This window comes from Suncus etruscus, chromosome 12, assembly GCF_024139225.1.
Source record: "Suncus etruscus isolate mSunEtr1 chromosome 12, mSunEtr1.pri.cur, whole genome shotgun sequence".
Classification (NCBI taxonomy): Eukaryota; Metazoa; Chordata; class Mammalia; order Eulipotyphla; family Soricidae; genus Suncus; species Suncus etruscus.
In genome coordinates, this window is record NC_064859.1 from 100,883,006 (window position 1) to 100,897,926 (window position 14,921).

The 14,921-nt window shown below is 55.4% G+C and overlaps 1 protein-coding gene across 1 annotated transcript in view; it reads left to right on the forward strand.

The window, feature by feature from the left end:
• CRIM1 (cysteine rich transmembrane BMP regulator 1) overlaps positions 1 to 14,921 on the forward strand; it is a 46,644-nt gene that overhangs the window by 26,235 nt on the left and 5,488 nt on the right. Inside the window, exons 6-13 of the mRNA XM_049784699.1 lie at positions 613 to 795; positions 1,979 to 2,176; positions 5,999 to 6,127; positions 7,811 to 7,967; positions 9,404 to 9,525; positions 11,291 to 11,500; positions 12,081 to 12,296; positions 13,265 to 13,492. Of these exons, the coding sequence (XP_049640656.1) occupies positions 613 to 795; positions 1,979 to 2,176; positions 5,999 to 6,127; positions 7,811 to 7,967; positions 9,404 to 9,525; positions 11,291 to 11,500; positions 12,081 to 12,296; positions 13,265 to 13,492 (1,443 nt within the window). The remainder of the gene's footprint in view (positions 1 to 612; positions 796 to 1,978; positions 2,177 to 5,998; positions 6,128 to 7,810; positions 7,968 to 9,403; positions 9,526 to 11,290; positions 11,501 to 12,080; positions 12,297 to 13,264; positions 13,493 to 14,921) is intronic.

A 14,921-nucleotide genomic window follows, 5' to 3' on the forward strand; every position in this document is an offset into this window, starting at 1 on the left:
AATGTCGGGGGCAGAAGAGAAGAAGGCGTGAGGGCTTGGGGTCAGTGATTAGGATGGGTCAAGAAAGATGTGACAAAGCAAAAAAAAAGTCACCTCTTGAAAGGGTCTCAGATGGCCGTGACCTTTGCTCCCCAGGAGTTGGGGGATTCGACATAGGTCTTGCTGGGCAAAAACTGGACTCCTGGGTGTGTTTCATGAGGATAAATAAAGGTGTTTGTGTGTGTGTGTGTAAGTGTGTGTTTGTGTTCTGGGCCACACCAGAACTCAGGTAGGGTTACTCCTAGCTCTACATACAGTGGCCACTCCTAGCAGTGCTTAGGGAACGCAGTGGGATGCCAGGGATCGAACCCGGGTTGGTTGCATGGAAGGCAGATGCACTCCCCATAGGGTTATTATCTCTTTGGCCCCAATAAGGGTGTTTTTGATCATAACTTCCTTTGGCCTTTCGCGCCTTTAGTGGCGCCTCCCGGGAGATTGTCACCTCAGTCATGTTCAGTCCTCACCAAGTGTCAGAGCCTCCACCGTTGGTCCGAGTCGGGGAAGAGGCAGGGTCTCGCAGGGCCCCCACCGAAGGGACTGACCAGACCCCAACGTGCCCCTGTCTCCCCACAGAGACCAAGCCGGCCTGCGTGTTCAACAACGTCGAGTATAGCGACGGCGACCTGTTCCGAATGGACAACTGTCGCTTCTGCCGCTGCCAGGGGGGTGTCGCCGTCTGCTTCACCGCCCAGTGCGGGGAGCTAAACTGTGAGCGCTATTACGTGCCCGAAGGGGAGTGTTGCCCTGTGTGTGAAGGTGAGCAGCGGTGGGTGGCGGGAAATGGAGGACCACCTCTCCTCCATCACAGTTCTCACACAGGCCCTCTGTGAAAGGTTCCCCATGGTGTCTGAGCCACTTGGGGGTTCCCTCCCCACATACAAACTCACCCACCGGCTCTTTGGGACTCAGTGACCCTCCAGCCTCATGCACCCCTAGAATGGGACATTGGTAGAGGTGGGTGGTATCAGCTGTGGGTTCAGTCACTTAAGGGGTACGATTCTGGAGGCTCTGGGGGTGTCACTGATTTCTCACATCAGCCTCCTCCACCACCAGGAAAACTGTTTTTCCCATATTTCACGAAAGAATGACAGTTGCGGGACCAGAGGGATTGCATAGCAGTAGGGCGTTTGCCTTGCATGCAGCTGACCCAGGTTCGATTCCCAACATCCCATAGGGTCTCACGAGCCTGCCAGGAGTAATTTTGGAGTGCAGAGCCAACAGTAGACCCTGAACACAACTGGGTGTGGCCCAAAACAAAATAATGAGGGGGGGATGGCAGTCGTAAGGTGAGCTTGAGAAGACCCAGAGAGAAAGGAGGTGATGTAACTCATCCTGACCCTCTTCGTTCTAGGGGGGCCCAGGTAGGATGTGGATGCATGTTTGCTCCCTCTCTACCCCAGGACAATAGGGAAGTCATGCTTTAGGTAGATTTAGGGGAAGCCACTTTTGGTGATGCTCGGGGTTACTCCTGGCTCTGCACTCAGGAATCACTCCTGGCAGGCTCGAGGGACCCTGTGGGATACCAGGGATCGAACCATATGCGTGCTGGGTCAGCCAGCAAGGCAAACGCCCTCCCCACTGTTCTATCACTCCGGACCCCTATTTGTGGGTTGGATGTTGTTGTCACCATCTGAGATATGCTTCTGGACATTGCCCTGGTTCCTTGCCCCCATCCATGTCCCTATCAGTCTAGTGCCCCATCTCCGGCCTTTGCCCCTCTCTGCGGTCCATATCCTGGAGGTCACAGTTCCCCACCCCTGCCAATAATGGTCTCTCCTGTCCCACTGTGCACCCCGCAACATGACCCACACAGGATGCGTTTTTCCCACCCTGGGCCTGACCTACTCAGGTGCCAGCGGGGTGGACGCCCAACCCCAGGGCAGAGCAGGTACAGTGGGGCCACCCTGCGCCTCATCCAAGCCCTTCTCTGTCCCCACAGATCCCGTGTACCCGCTCAGCAATCCTGCTGGCTGCTACGCCAGTGGCCAGATCCGTGCCCACGGTGCCCGCTGGCGGGAGGACGACTGCACCTTCTGCCAGTGCATCGACGGAGAGCCCCATTGCGTGGCCACGGCCTGTGGCCAGAGCTGCATGAACCCCGTCAAGGTGCCCGGGGAGTGCTGCCCCGTGTGTGAGGGTGAGTTGGGTAGGGGTGCTGCCTCGTGGGTGAGGGTGAGTCCTGCCTGCCAAGCCTTCTGTGGACACGCTGCAGCTCCTGTCCACCTTCGACCCACATGCTCGTCCTGCTCCTCTGGCCTCTGGTGGCCTCAGGAATCCGCCTTCCTGGGAACTTATTGGGGAAGGCCGTGCTCCGCCTACAGTGCTCTCTGCAGACCCAAGTTCGCTCCTCGAGCCCTGCCACAGCCCAGACAGAGCCTGGCAGCTTCTTGCTCTCCTGAGAGTTTTAGTGTGTATCCACGATCCCCAAGGACAGTATCTGCCCTGAGTTCCCAGTTCTGCTTTTCCCCCCACAGAGAAGGGAGTTTCTGGGGTCACATGTGAAAGTGGAAGAGAGAGTTTGGGAGGGGCCAGAGAGATAGCTGAGCAGTAGGGCATTTGTCTTACAAGCAGCCAACCCAGGACGAACGATGGTTCAAATTCCGGCATCCCATATGGTCCCCAGAGCCTGCCAGGAGCAACTTCTGAGCCCAGAGCCAGGAGTAACCCCTGAGTTCTTCCGAGTGTGACCCAAAAACCAAAAAAAAAAAAAAAAATAGAGAGTGTATGGGGGATCAGCGTCTGGTCCTCAGACAGAGGTGCCTGAGGGCCCTTCTCAGGGTTGGTGAAGCCCAGAGGGACTCATGCAAAGGGACCGACGGGATGGACTTCTGCCTCCCTGCTCACATCGTCTGTGGGTGTCCGTGGGAACATTCAGGTTTCATGTTTCTTCTCCCAACATGACCCAATGGCAGATTAAGTGGCATTTGGAGGGATTTTAGAGGAGCAGTGGGCGGCCGGGAATTTTCTTTCCAAGTTGCAAAGGCGTCCCAGTGCCCTGGGCGCTGGCTTCCACCTGTCTGCTCCTGGGCGAGAGCCGCGGGTCCGGGTCCAGGCGTCCCTCGTCTGCAGGCTGCTGGACTGTGGGTTCCCTATCTTTGTAGAACATTTCTCCTCCACAGATACTCTGCTTTGGTATATCCATCCCCCCACCCCACCCTAAGGCCACTCACAGTGGGGGCTGCCTGCGTCTTAGGGACAGGGCTGAGTTTCTGGTGTTCCAAGCAATTCTGCTCACCTGGGACCCCCCACCAGATCTTGAGAGAGAGGAGTAAGAAGTGTCCATAAGGGGGAAGGCCTTGTTCCAGCACCCCAGATAATTGTGCTTGACTGAGGCAGAGAAGGGGCTCTCTCTCACTCTCTTTCTCTCCCTCTATCCCTTTCTCCCTCTCTCTCCTCTCTATGTCTCTCCTTCCTCTCTTTCTTACTCCCTCCTTTCTCTCTCCCTCTCTCCCTCTCTTCCCTCCTCTCTGTTCTCTCCCTCCATCTCTCTCCCCCTTTCCCTCTCTCTCCCTCTCTCCTCTCTTCCTTTCTCTCTCCCTCACTCTCCCTTTCTCCCCTCTCCCTTTCTCTCTCCCTCTCACTTTCTATCCCTTTCTCTACGTCTCTCCCTCTTCCCTAATCCCTGGCTTATATCCTGTTCGTAAACAGCTCCCACACATGGGTACAGATCAGGCTTCGGTCTCTGTGACTTTCAGGCCTTGGCAGGGCCAGCTCACCCCAGGGTTCCATGGGGTGTCACCAAAGAAACCCGCAGGTATGTGGGCACCTCACCCACATTTCCCGCCTCCCTTCCCCACAAACAGCCCATCTCAGCCCTGGCTCCAGCCTCTTCCAGTGAGACAGCCAGCAAGGCCCATAGCAGGCACCCGCTACATGGAACCTGCTCAAACTTAGGGGAGGCAACAGGTCTCCAGCCCTGCACCCTAAGGCCCTCCATGGACACATTCCTGTAACGAAGCTGCTACTCCTGCAGCAGAGGTTGGACGGCCCCATAGCCATGCCAGTGGCCACAGAGACAAGGTCTAGCCCAGACAGAGATCCATGCTCAAAACCCAAAAAAACTGTGGTACCCACAACTTGGCTTTTCATCTTTGCTGAAGGGGGGGGGGACGACGACCCTATGGGATGCCGGGGATCGAACCCAGGTCAGCCGAGTGCAAGGCCAACACCCTCCCTGCTGTGCTATGACTCCGGCCCCAACCCCTGGGCTATTCTTAGCCCCCACAAATAACCTCCCGCTCACGACACTCCATGTCTGCTTTAACTCCGCATGTTCTGACGCTCCAGCCATACATGGAAGTAGAAAAACAGCCTCATCTGGCTTTCTTATTTTTTTTTAATATATTTTCCGGCTTGTCCGAATAAGGGTAGACGTTGGATGACAAGGGCCTTGAGTGTCTAACCCTGTTGTTGCTAACTTTGGTCTCTAACCTCGGGGTCTGTCCTCCTCCTCAAAGGGGTGCCACCGGAAACAGCCCCGTGTTTTGATCTCCTCCGGGAAAGTTCACGGTATCTCTGGATGTTTTAACTCGTCCGTACATCAGATCATCCGTGCTTGTGAGGCACTCACTCTGAGCACTCGGGGTGAGGAACACGGTGAAGGAAGAGCGTCAAATAGAGATGCCCATGTACCCCATGTCGATTTGACTGGGTCTTCCCTCAGCCCAGATCGCTCAGAGTCTGCGCCTGAGTCCACCAGTTCGGGCGGGGATGGACCGGCTCCTTTCATCTGGTCCACACCCCCGGAGACGGAGACAGGCGGATCGGATTGGGGCCTGGAATGCGGGCTATGTGCCTGAGAAACCTGAGTCATCCTGGAAATGACCGGAATGTTTTCCCAGCACACTTAGATAAACACCGTATGCAGAGACGCTCTGGGCTCCTTCTGGGACAAGAACTAAACTCTTGGGCAGCCCAGAGGCAGTTACGGGGGTCGCTGGGACACACGAGTCTTGTTGGGCCAGGAGACACATCACCCCACTCGTTATTGCCACTGTCTGGATGCCCCAGGAAGGAGCCTGACCTGGCCCGGCTGGGGTCACCCTGAAGTAGCTCAGCCAGGATTGCAAAAGACAATCTACTTCTCTGGGGCACAGCCCTGCGAGTCCCTCTTTAGGGTCCCCGTCTCCCCCTCCCCACACTCCTGTGTCCATCCCTCCTTCTCGGCCATTGCCCACGGTGCCAACCCAGCTTTGTGGCTAGATCGTGGTCAAATAGACAAGATTGCTGCAGAGCTGAGCCGTGTCTGCAGACGGGCGTGGGTGCATGTCCTGTCCCCCCATCCTAATTTTTGTTGCTGTGTCTCTGCAGAGACTGGCCTATGAGCCCCAAAGGGAGAGTATGAGGGTCTCATTCCATCCCCCCAAGACTGGAGATAGAAATGGTCTTTCTGAAGCCGGGTGCAAGCCAGTGGGTGATGCCACCTACCTAGGCTCAGGCTGCTCAGAGGAAGCCTAACAATAATAAAGATAAAAATGATGATAATAACAATAAGCCACAGCTGCCCAGAATGGGTAAAGAAGAAAGTAGCCCCACCGATGGACAGAAACTGCTCCCATCAGGATTTTTTATTTTTTGGTTTTTGGGCCACACCAGTGGTGCCTGGCGACCATGTGGGATCCTGAGGATCAAACCTGGATGCAAGGCAAACACCCTCCCCACTGAGCTATCACTCTGCCCCCCCATCAGGATTCTAAAGAAATGCAGGTGACATAGGAAGAGATCAAAGCCCCGCCAGCAGTGCAGGGAGCTCATTTCACCCTGTTTATTGGCCTTGCTCGGCAGGGAGCACTGGAGACAGGAGTACAATGAACTTAAAAATATTCTCCCAGGCCTGGAAGGCATGTGGTGAAACGTGTGGATTTGTGTTCAGCAGTAACTGGACTGTTGGGGATTCTAAGAGTGAGCGGGTGATCTCATGCCTTACCCCCCTTTTTTTTCTCACCCCTTCTCTCTCCAGAGCCTTCCTACATCACCATGGACCCCCCAGCCTGCGGAGAACTGACCAATTGCACCCTCACGGAGAAGGACTGCGTGGATGGTTTCAGGCTGGATGCCAGCGGCTGCCCCACCTGCCAGTGCAAAAGCCGTGAGTGGGCGAGACGGGGTCAGGGTGCCGTGTGGGGTGTTCGGTTGTCAGGGCGCAATATGAGGTGGTTGTGGGTGTCGGCGCTGTATGAGGTGACTGGCTGTCAGGGTACTGTGTGGGATGACTGTGGGTGTCGGGGTGCTATATGGGGGTGACAGTTTTGCTCCTGTGTCTGGTGTCCCCCCAAAATAGCTCAAAGGAATTGTGTAGTGGAGGAGACAGAACTGAATCCCAGACACTCGAGTGCATAATCTCTGGGGACCCTGCACCTTGTCCTGACTCTCACTTCCCCATTTTTGGTGCCGTGTTGTGTTCAGACATTTTGTTCTGTTGTCTCAGGGGTGCAGGCCTGGGGGGGACTTTGTAGCCCCACACCCAGATGTTCCTCAGCCTCCCCCACATCTGGCATCTTGGCCTGTCTGTACACACACACACACACACACACACACACACACATCACCCCAGATCTGTCTCCATCTGGCTCCAGCCCCATCTCCATCCAGGATAGGTTTTGTTTTTCGGGCCACACCCGCTGGCCCTCAGGAGTAACTCCTGCACTCGGGAATCACTCCTGGTGGGTGGTGCTCAGGGGACCATATGGAATACCAGGGATCGAATCTGGGTCTGCCATGTACAAGGCAAATAAATGTTCTTCCCTCTGTACCATCGCTCCGGTCCCATCGCCCCAGACCCATTGCCCTGATCCCTGCAACTAGACGTGTTCTCACTCTTTTCAGCTGGTTTCATAAAGGGATGGTCCTGACAGGCCAAGAGGGCAAGAGGCAGGTTATGTCCTTCACACTGCCCTTGTCGCACCCTGGACACTGTCCAGACGTTGGGCCTCAGCCGTTAGGCCCCACCCAGGCCTGCTTTGTGCAAATGCCATACTGCTGTACTATCACTCCAGCCCCATGATTTATTTTCTAGCTTGAACAAGAGTTAAGCACAGCAGATCCCAGGGCTGAAGAAATAGCACAGTGGTAGGGCATTTGCCTTGCACATGGCTGACCCAGGACGGACCTGGGTTTGAATCCCGGCATCCCTTAGGGTCCCCCGAGTCTGCCAGGAGCAATTTCTGAATGCAGAGCCAGGGGTGAACCCTGAGCACTGCTGTGTCTGCCCCCCCCCCAAAAAAAAAAAATTCCAAAAAAAAGTAGCAGGTCCCTCTGGGAGTCCCAGTCTTCGAGACTATGATGGTTATTACTTAAGTACTGAAGACATTGTTTTCTAAAAGGGGATCAATGGGCCGGGCCACATTGTTTTGGGAACCTCTGATTAAAAGTTTGTCCAGATGGGACTGGAGTAGTAGCACAGCAGGGGAAAGCATTTGCCTTGCACACGACCAACCCAGGGCCGATCCCCAGCATCCCATATGGACTCCTGAGCTCTGCCAGGAGGGATTCCTGAGCTCAGAGCCAGGAGTAAGCTGTTAGCACCACCAGATGTGGCCCAAAAACAAATAAACAAACAAACAAAAAACCATTCTGAAAAGATGCACACAGTCCCACAAACTCCCATGGTCCAACAGGACACACTGAAGTCTGGCAAGCAGGTGGGCAAGGCTGGCATGCACTGACCTGTGCCAGCCTTTCTAGGCCTGGTGGGCACCAGGAAAGACCCTGAGGCCTCGCGAGGTCCCTTTCCCTCTCCTCAGGGGACAAAACTCTGTCCTTATCTCTGCAGGGGACACACTGTGCTCAGGCCTCAAACACGACTGCACCCTGGACTGCCCCTTCGGCTTCCTGACTGATGCCCACGACTGTGAGCTGTGCCAATGCCGCCCTCGGCCCCGGAAGTGCCGGCCGGTCGCCTGCGACAAGCACTGCCCATTCGGATACGTGTAGGTCCATCACCACATCTCTCGGGCCCACTCCAGAGCTAGGTTCTTCCGAACAAACAGGAACCATCACAGTTGCCACTTTTCCTCTCCTGGGAGTCTGGACCGCACCCCCCACCCAACTCAGGAGAGGAAAAGGCTGGGGAGGGAAGTACTGGACTCAGATAAAGGGGTGCAGGGGCAAGGGGCAGACAGTCACAACGAGCCCCGTGATTGGTGCTGTGACTTTTCATGGCCATCTCAGTGCCCAGGCAGAGAGGGCGTCATCAGACACGAAGGTCCCCACCTGCCTCTCATGCCAAATTGGGTGACAAGTTGGGGTGGCATCCATGTTATACCCACTGGCACCTACCTACCTGGTCCACAGTACACTTAAGGCTCACCTTAAGTGACAGTCGTGTTGATGGAAAGACCATGGCTGGATGTTCCCTATATTCCAGAAACCCGGGGTCCCTCGGGGAAGCAGCCACACTGTGTGTCCTTAACATCTGTGTCCATGTCTGTGTATATATACTGGTCTGACGCTTCATGGCTGAATCTTTCCTGCTGTGCCCTGCTTTGATCCCCTTCGTCCTGGTCTCTGCCCATCCCAGTTGGCAGGTTTCCCTGGGCACTGTTTGCCCCTGGGAAGGACAGAGGTCCTGTCATCTCTTGACCTTATTCTTTTTTTTGGGGGGGGGTGCACACCCTGCAGTGCTCAGGAGTTATTCCTGGCTCTGTGCTCAGAAATCCACTCCTGGCTTGGAGGACCATATGGATTGCCGGGGATCGAACCCACATCCATCCTGGCAACCCACATGCAAGGCAAATGCCCTCCTGCTGTGCTACCACTCCAGCCCCATGTTTTTCTGCTTGGAAACTCTTCCAAAATCCATTCAGATTTCGATCGGGTAACCAAGTTAGGAATACTGTTCTCAAAGCTTTCGCCAGAAAAGAAACTAGTAGGGCCAGAGCAATAACACAGCGGGGAGAACGTTTGTTTGCGTTGTATGTGGCCAACTCCAGTTCAGTCCCTAGGATCTCACAGGGTTCCTCAAGCTTACCAGAAGAGATTTCTAAGTACAGAGCCAGGAGTAATTCCTGAGCACTGCTGGATGTGTCCCAAAAAAGAAACTAGTGTTTTCCCAGGGCTGGAAGTTGGGGGCTGTGGGTGGCAGCTTGGGGCTACATTTACAAACATGTTGGTGGCCTCTGATTACCACCAGCTTCTGCTGTCCCATTCCTGGGGTTGAGCTTCCACCTGTATGCCACCTGAGGGAAGGGCATGTGTCCTGAAGGAATTGCTAAACCTGTCCCATCCGTGCCAGTCATCTCCCAGGGATACCCCAGGGTGCAGGAAGTGTCTCACCATGGGGGTGGCACTTGTGGCCATAGAGACTGGTCAGAGCTCAAGGCACCCCGCAAGGCCCTTCTGATGTGACTGACGTTTGCATCAACAGGAGAAACAAGCACGGCTGTGGCATTTGCCGTTGTAAGAAGTGCCCGGAACTCCCCTGCAGCCGAAGTTGTCCCTTGGGCTTCCAGCGAGATGCACAAGGCTGTCCCCTGTGCAGATGCAGAGGTGAGTGTGAGTCCCCAGGTGCATCTGCGGAGCCTTTGGTTTGTGGAGGCCAAGCAGGCAAGACTGACAAGATGCTTCAAGCCTTTTTTAATAGAAAATAGCAGGGGCCTTGTGACAAAAAAGAACTCAGGCTGTGAAAGGGATAAAGAAGGAGAGAGAGCTGGGCTTGGGACCAGGGTCAGAGCAGAATGAGGGCCAGGTAAAAGGAACAGGTATATAAGCTAAAAAGATAAAGAGCCCAAAAAGATACAGCCGAAAATCTGTGGAAATCAGGGAGAAAAGCCAAAGCCAGGAGTAGAAACAGTTCAGTCAGATCTTTATTCCAATGGCCTCTTCCACTGCCACTGAGAGGTTGGAGAGATAGCACAGCAGTTGGGCGTTTGCCATGCATGCAGTCAATCCAAGACGAACCCAGGTTCAATCCCCGGCATACCATATGGTCCCTCATCCTGCCAAGAGCGATTTCTGAGCACAGAGCCAGGAGTAACTCCAATGCCACCGGATGTGTCCCAAAAAAAAATTTTAAAAAAAAGAAAAGAAAAAAGGAATTAAGAGTCCTGGTGGGCTGGAGTGATAGCACAGTAGCAGAGCGTTTGCCTTGCAATCCAAAATAGAGGCAGATTTGATTCCTGGCATCCCATATGAGTCCCCTGAGCCTGCCAGGAGCAATTTCTGAGCACAGAGCCAGAAGTAACCCCCGAGTGCATCCAGGTGTGGCCCAAAAAACAAAATAAGAAAAGTAAAATATAATAAAAAAGAACTGCCACCAAGCCTCACTGGAGAAGTGGGGGGTGTTTATAGCCCGACCAGTTAATTAAGGTCTTTGTTAAAGGGGCTACCCTCTGATGGCTAGTGCTGGACTGCTGCTGGGGTAATACAGTAATGTAGTACAAAACCCAGGAACTTCCCGTGGGGACCCCCATGTACACCCCAGAGCAGAGGTGAGTCACACAGATACAGACACCACACAGAGCCAAGGAAGGTTTGAGGCGGGCTTGAAAGAAACAGCCCTGGCCCTGCCTGGACCCTTTCACAGCCCGACCCCCTTTTTCTCCCATCTCTGTAAACTGAAGGGCCAAGGAAGTCTAACACGTAGCTGTCCCTGTGTACCACCGGTGGCGCACACTTAAATGTAGTCCCTCCCATCTCTGTGAACTGAAGATCCGAGGAAGTAGCTGTCCCTGTTAACTATCAGTGACTCACACGTAAATGTGGCCTTATTAACATGTCACAGTGTGTGGAAGGAAGGGCAAGAGCAAGAGAGCAGTTGACGAAGGGGACCCTCCCTGCGGAGGGTCAGGTCTGACGGGAGCCTAAAGCGCCTTGATTTGACCTTGACCTCCTCAGTCTCCCTGTGTCCCAGGGTGGTAGAGGGGTGAGACTCTATCAGATCCCAGAGCAGTGAGGTAGCCTGGCTTGTGCTGGATTTCCTAGGACCAGGCTTTTGGGGTGGGAGTGAGCAGGGGTGGAGGTGGTTGAGTTGAGAAAGAGATTGAGGTTGAGAGAGAGAGAGAGAGAGAGATTGAGGTTGAGAGAGAGATTGAGAGAGAGAGAGAGAGATTGAGGTTGAGAGAGAGAGATTGAGAGAGAGAAGGAGAGAAAGAGAGAGAGACTGAGGTTGAGAGAGATTGAGAGAGAGAGAGATTGCGAGAAAGATTGAGAGAGAGAGAGAGAGAGAGAGAGAGAGAGAGAGAGAGAGAGAGAGAGAGAGAGAGAGAGCGCACCCTGTCCTGGGCTCACCAGCTGCCTCCTGCCGCCCGCACAGAGGCGGCTCCCTCGTCCCAGCCCCCGGTGCTGCCGGGCGCCTGCCTGTCCATGGACGGCCACCACCACCGCAACCAGGAGAGCTGGCACGACGGCTGCCGCCAATGCTACTGCCACCGCGGGCGGGAGATGTGCGCCCTCATCAGCTGCCCCGTGCCCGCCTGCAGCAACCCCACCATCCACCCGGGTCAGTGCTGCCCATCCTGCTCAGGTGAGTGGCGTCCGGGCACCGACAGCAGCCCCTGGGCTTGGCCAGGTGGTGAGTAGCCAAGACAGGATGGAGCTCGGAGCTCAGCCAGCTGTCACAGCTGCATCCGGGCTATTGCCATTGGCACGAGGGCACGAGGGGCCAGTTCAGTCAACAGATGCTTCCCTGGGTTCTGTGCGGTGGGACCTGTTGATGCCATTTACACATGCGCACTGCGTGTCTCTTTGTGTTCATGTGTATGTATATTTCTGTGCCTGAGTGTACATATCTGTGCCTCTGTGTCTGTACGCTTGTGTGTGTCTATGTTGTATATCTGTTTATGTCTCTGTGCATGTGTCTCTGTATATATCTCTCTGTCTCTATTTGTCACCGTATGCACGTGTCTCTGTATCTCTGTGCATGTCCGTGTGTCTCTTCTGTGTGTGCATGTCTGTATGTTTGTGTTGCAGGTCTTTGTGTGTCTATGTGTATGCTTGTGTGTGCATTTGTCTCTGTGTCTGCCTGTGTCTGTGTGTGCAGAAAAGTCCCCAGCGGTGCCTCTCTAGCTCGGAGGACCCATGCCCCCGACTCCCTCTCCCCACAGAGGACACGGCCATGCAGACGCCTGAGCTCCTGGCACCCTCCCTGTGCCCAGCACCCGGCGGCGAGTACTTCGTGGAGGGGGAGACGTGGAGCCTGGACTCCTGCACGCAGTGCACGTGCCACAGCGGGCGGGTGCTGTGTGGGACCGAAGTGTGCCCCCCGCTGCTGTGCCACAACCCCGTGCGCACCCAGGACTCCTGCTGCCCTCAGTGCCCAGGTACCGCACACTCCCCTGCAGTGGACACACACACCCAGGGCCTCTACTGCGAAACCACACCTCCCACCACAGTGGCCATGGACCCTACTTAAAGTGGCCATACCCCTATTGTAGTGGGCATGCCCCTGACCAAAGCGGCCTTGCCCCTGCTTGGAGTGGCCACATTCCCAGTGTAGTGGACACTCCCCACTCAGTGACCATGCCCTCTCCTCGGTGGCCATGTCCCAGCTCTGTAACCACACCCCTAGTCAAAGTGGCCCCACCCCTTGTCCTCACCCTATCTTAGACTGGGGGTCACCTGTGTAGAAATACATATTATAGAGTCCTGGATGGAGGTGGATGGTGATGGATGGACGGTGAGGCCTTTCTCTGTCGGCCCGGGCCACATGCCTGCAGCCTCTTCCAGCCGGCAGGTCTGCGTGGTCTGGGTGGCAGCGAGGAAATAAATGATCCCCAGGTAGTCAGGTTTCAGGAGACATGAAGCTTTATTACTAATAAGGCCTTAGCCATTACGTGTGGCCTGTGCTAGCCTTCGAAGCAGGCTCTCTTCAGTTGCCCTGCCATCTCAACCTGTTTCTTCTCCCTCCAGCCTGCTTCTAGCTGCCTCTCAATCCCTGAGGTAGCCCCTTTGTTCTTCCAAAGACCCCTCCCAGAAATGGGCTGGTTTTACCAAAGGCTTACCTTTCCTCATTAATTATTCAAGGAGGGGGAGATGTCACCCCATCCTCCATCATATATATAGGTCAGACCTTATATATATGTATTTCTACAACCTGCAGTTCTCCCAAGCCAGGACAATGCGGGGACCAGGCACCCCAAAGTGGACGGAGCCTACGCCAGACCCTGGGGTAGGGGCTGGGGTCTCCAGGCTTCAGACTTGCAGGCCCCGTGCCGCACCCCCTTTCCCTTTCCCAGGGAGGCTGGGGTACGGGTGCGGGGTCCCCTCCAACCGGTCCCTCCCTCCGCAGAAGAGCCACCACCGCCACCACCGTCTGCCCGCCCCCAGGGCCACCCACCCCGCTACTGCCGAGATGCTGGCGGCCACCTGTTCCTGGCGGCCGAGTCCTGGAAGCCTGACGCCTGTACAAGCTGCGTGTGCGCCGACGGTGACATCCGCTGCTTCCCCGAGGCCTGCCCCGCACTGAGCTGCGAGCGGCCGGTGCTGCGCAAGGGACAGTGCTGCCCCTACTGCATCGGTAAGGGAGGCCACCCCTGGGGACCACACACCCCGAGGCCTTTCTCGCCCCCCCCCCCCCCGCACATCCCTAAGCCTTTCTCAGGGCCCCCACACCTCTAAACCTCTTTGAAGCTTACGCACATCCCTAAACCTTTCTCAGGGTCCCCCACACCCCTAATGCTTTCTTGGAGTCTTCACACCCCTAAACCTTCCTTGGGGTCCCCACATCCTTAAACCTTTTCCCTACACCCTTAAACCTTTCTCAGGGTAGCCCACACCCCTAAGCCTTTCTCAGGGTCCCCACACCCCTAAACCTTCCTTGGGATTTCCCCAAACCCCACCTCTCTCAGGTCCAGATACCCCTAAACCTTTCTCATGGTTCCCCATACCCCTAAATCTTTCTTGGGGGTCCCCACACCCCTAAACCTTCCTCAGGGTCCTCCACACTCCTAAACCTTTTTCAGGGTCCCATACCCCAAAGCCTTTCTCAGGGTTCTCCATACCCCTAAGCCTTTCACAATATCCCCCATACCCCTAATGCTTCCTCGGGGTCCCCACACCCCTAAATCTTCCTCAGGGTCCCCCATAGCCCTAAACCTTTCTCAGGGTCTCCATGCCCCAAAACCTTTCTCGGGATTCCCAACACCCGAAAACCATTCTTGGGGTCCCCCCCACACAGCACACACACGCTGACCCTGAAATATTTCTTGGAGTGGGAGACACACCCCTTGCGGGTCTCTCAGGCAAGGGGGCATCTATGAACGAATCGTCTCCACACCAATAGAACCAAATGAGACTGAACTGTGCTCATGGGATGGGTCCTGGACTTCTTGTAGGTTCCAGCCACGCAGAGAACCCCAAGAGACCAGGCAGGAACTGTCTGCCCAGGGCATCCGCTCCCCGCTCCATCCTAGCCTCCATGATTTTCAGGGTCCCCACACCCACACCCACCCCTCAAGTCTCCTTTTCCATCCACACACTTTGGACTCCCCTTGAAGCAGACTGTGTGTGGAAGTTCATAGGAGGGTATGCATTCACCTTGCATGTGGCAGACCTGAGTTCCATCCCTGGCACCCCATAGGGGCCCCCGAGCCCTGCCAGGAGGAAGCTGCCAGGTCATGATCCCTGAGCACCAGCAAGTGGCCCAGAACAAAAATAAAAATAAAAGTTTGCATGAGGTCTGAGCAAAAGCACAGCGGGGGAGGGGGTATTTGCCTTGCACGCAGCCGATCCAGCTTCAATTCCCGACACCCCATAGGGTGCCCTGGGCCTGCCAGGAGTGATTCCTGAGCTCAGAGCCAGGAGGAACCCCTGAGCATCACCGGGTGTGGCCCCAAAACAAAAATCAAATCCAAATTAATAAAAGTTTGCAGCTGCAGGCACCCACCCAGGCAGGAGGTTCCAGGGGGCCCTGAAGGGAGGCGTTCCCTTGTGGGCCCACCGCAGCG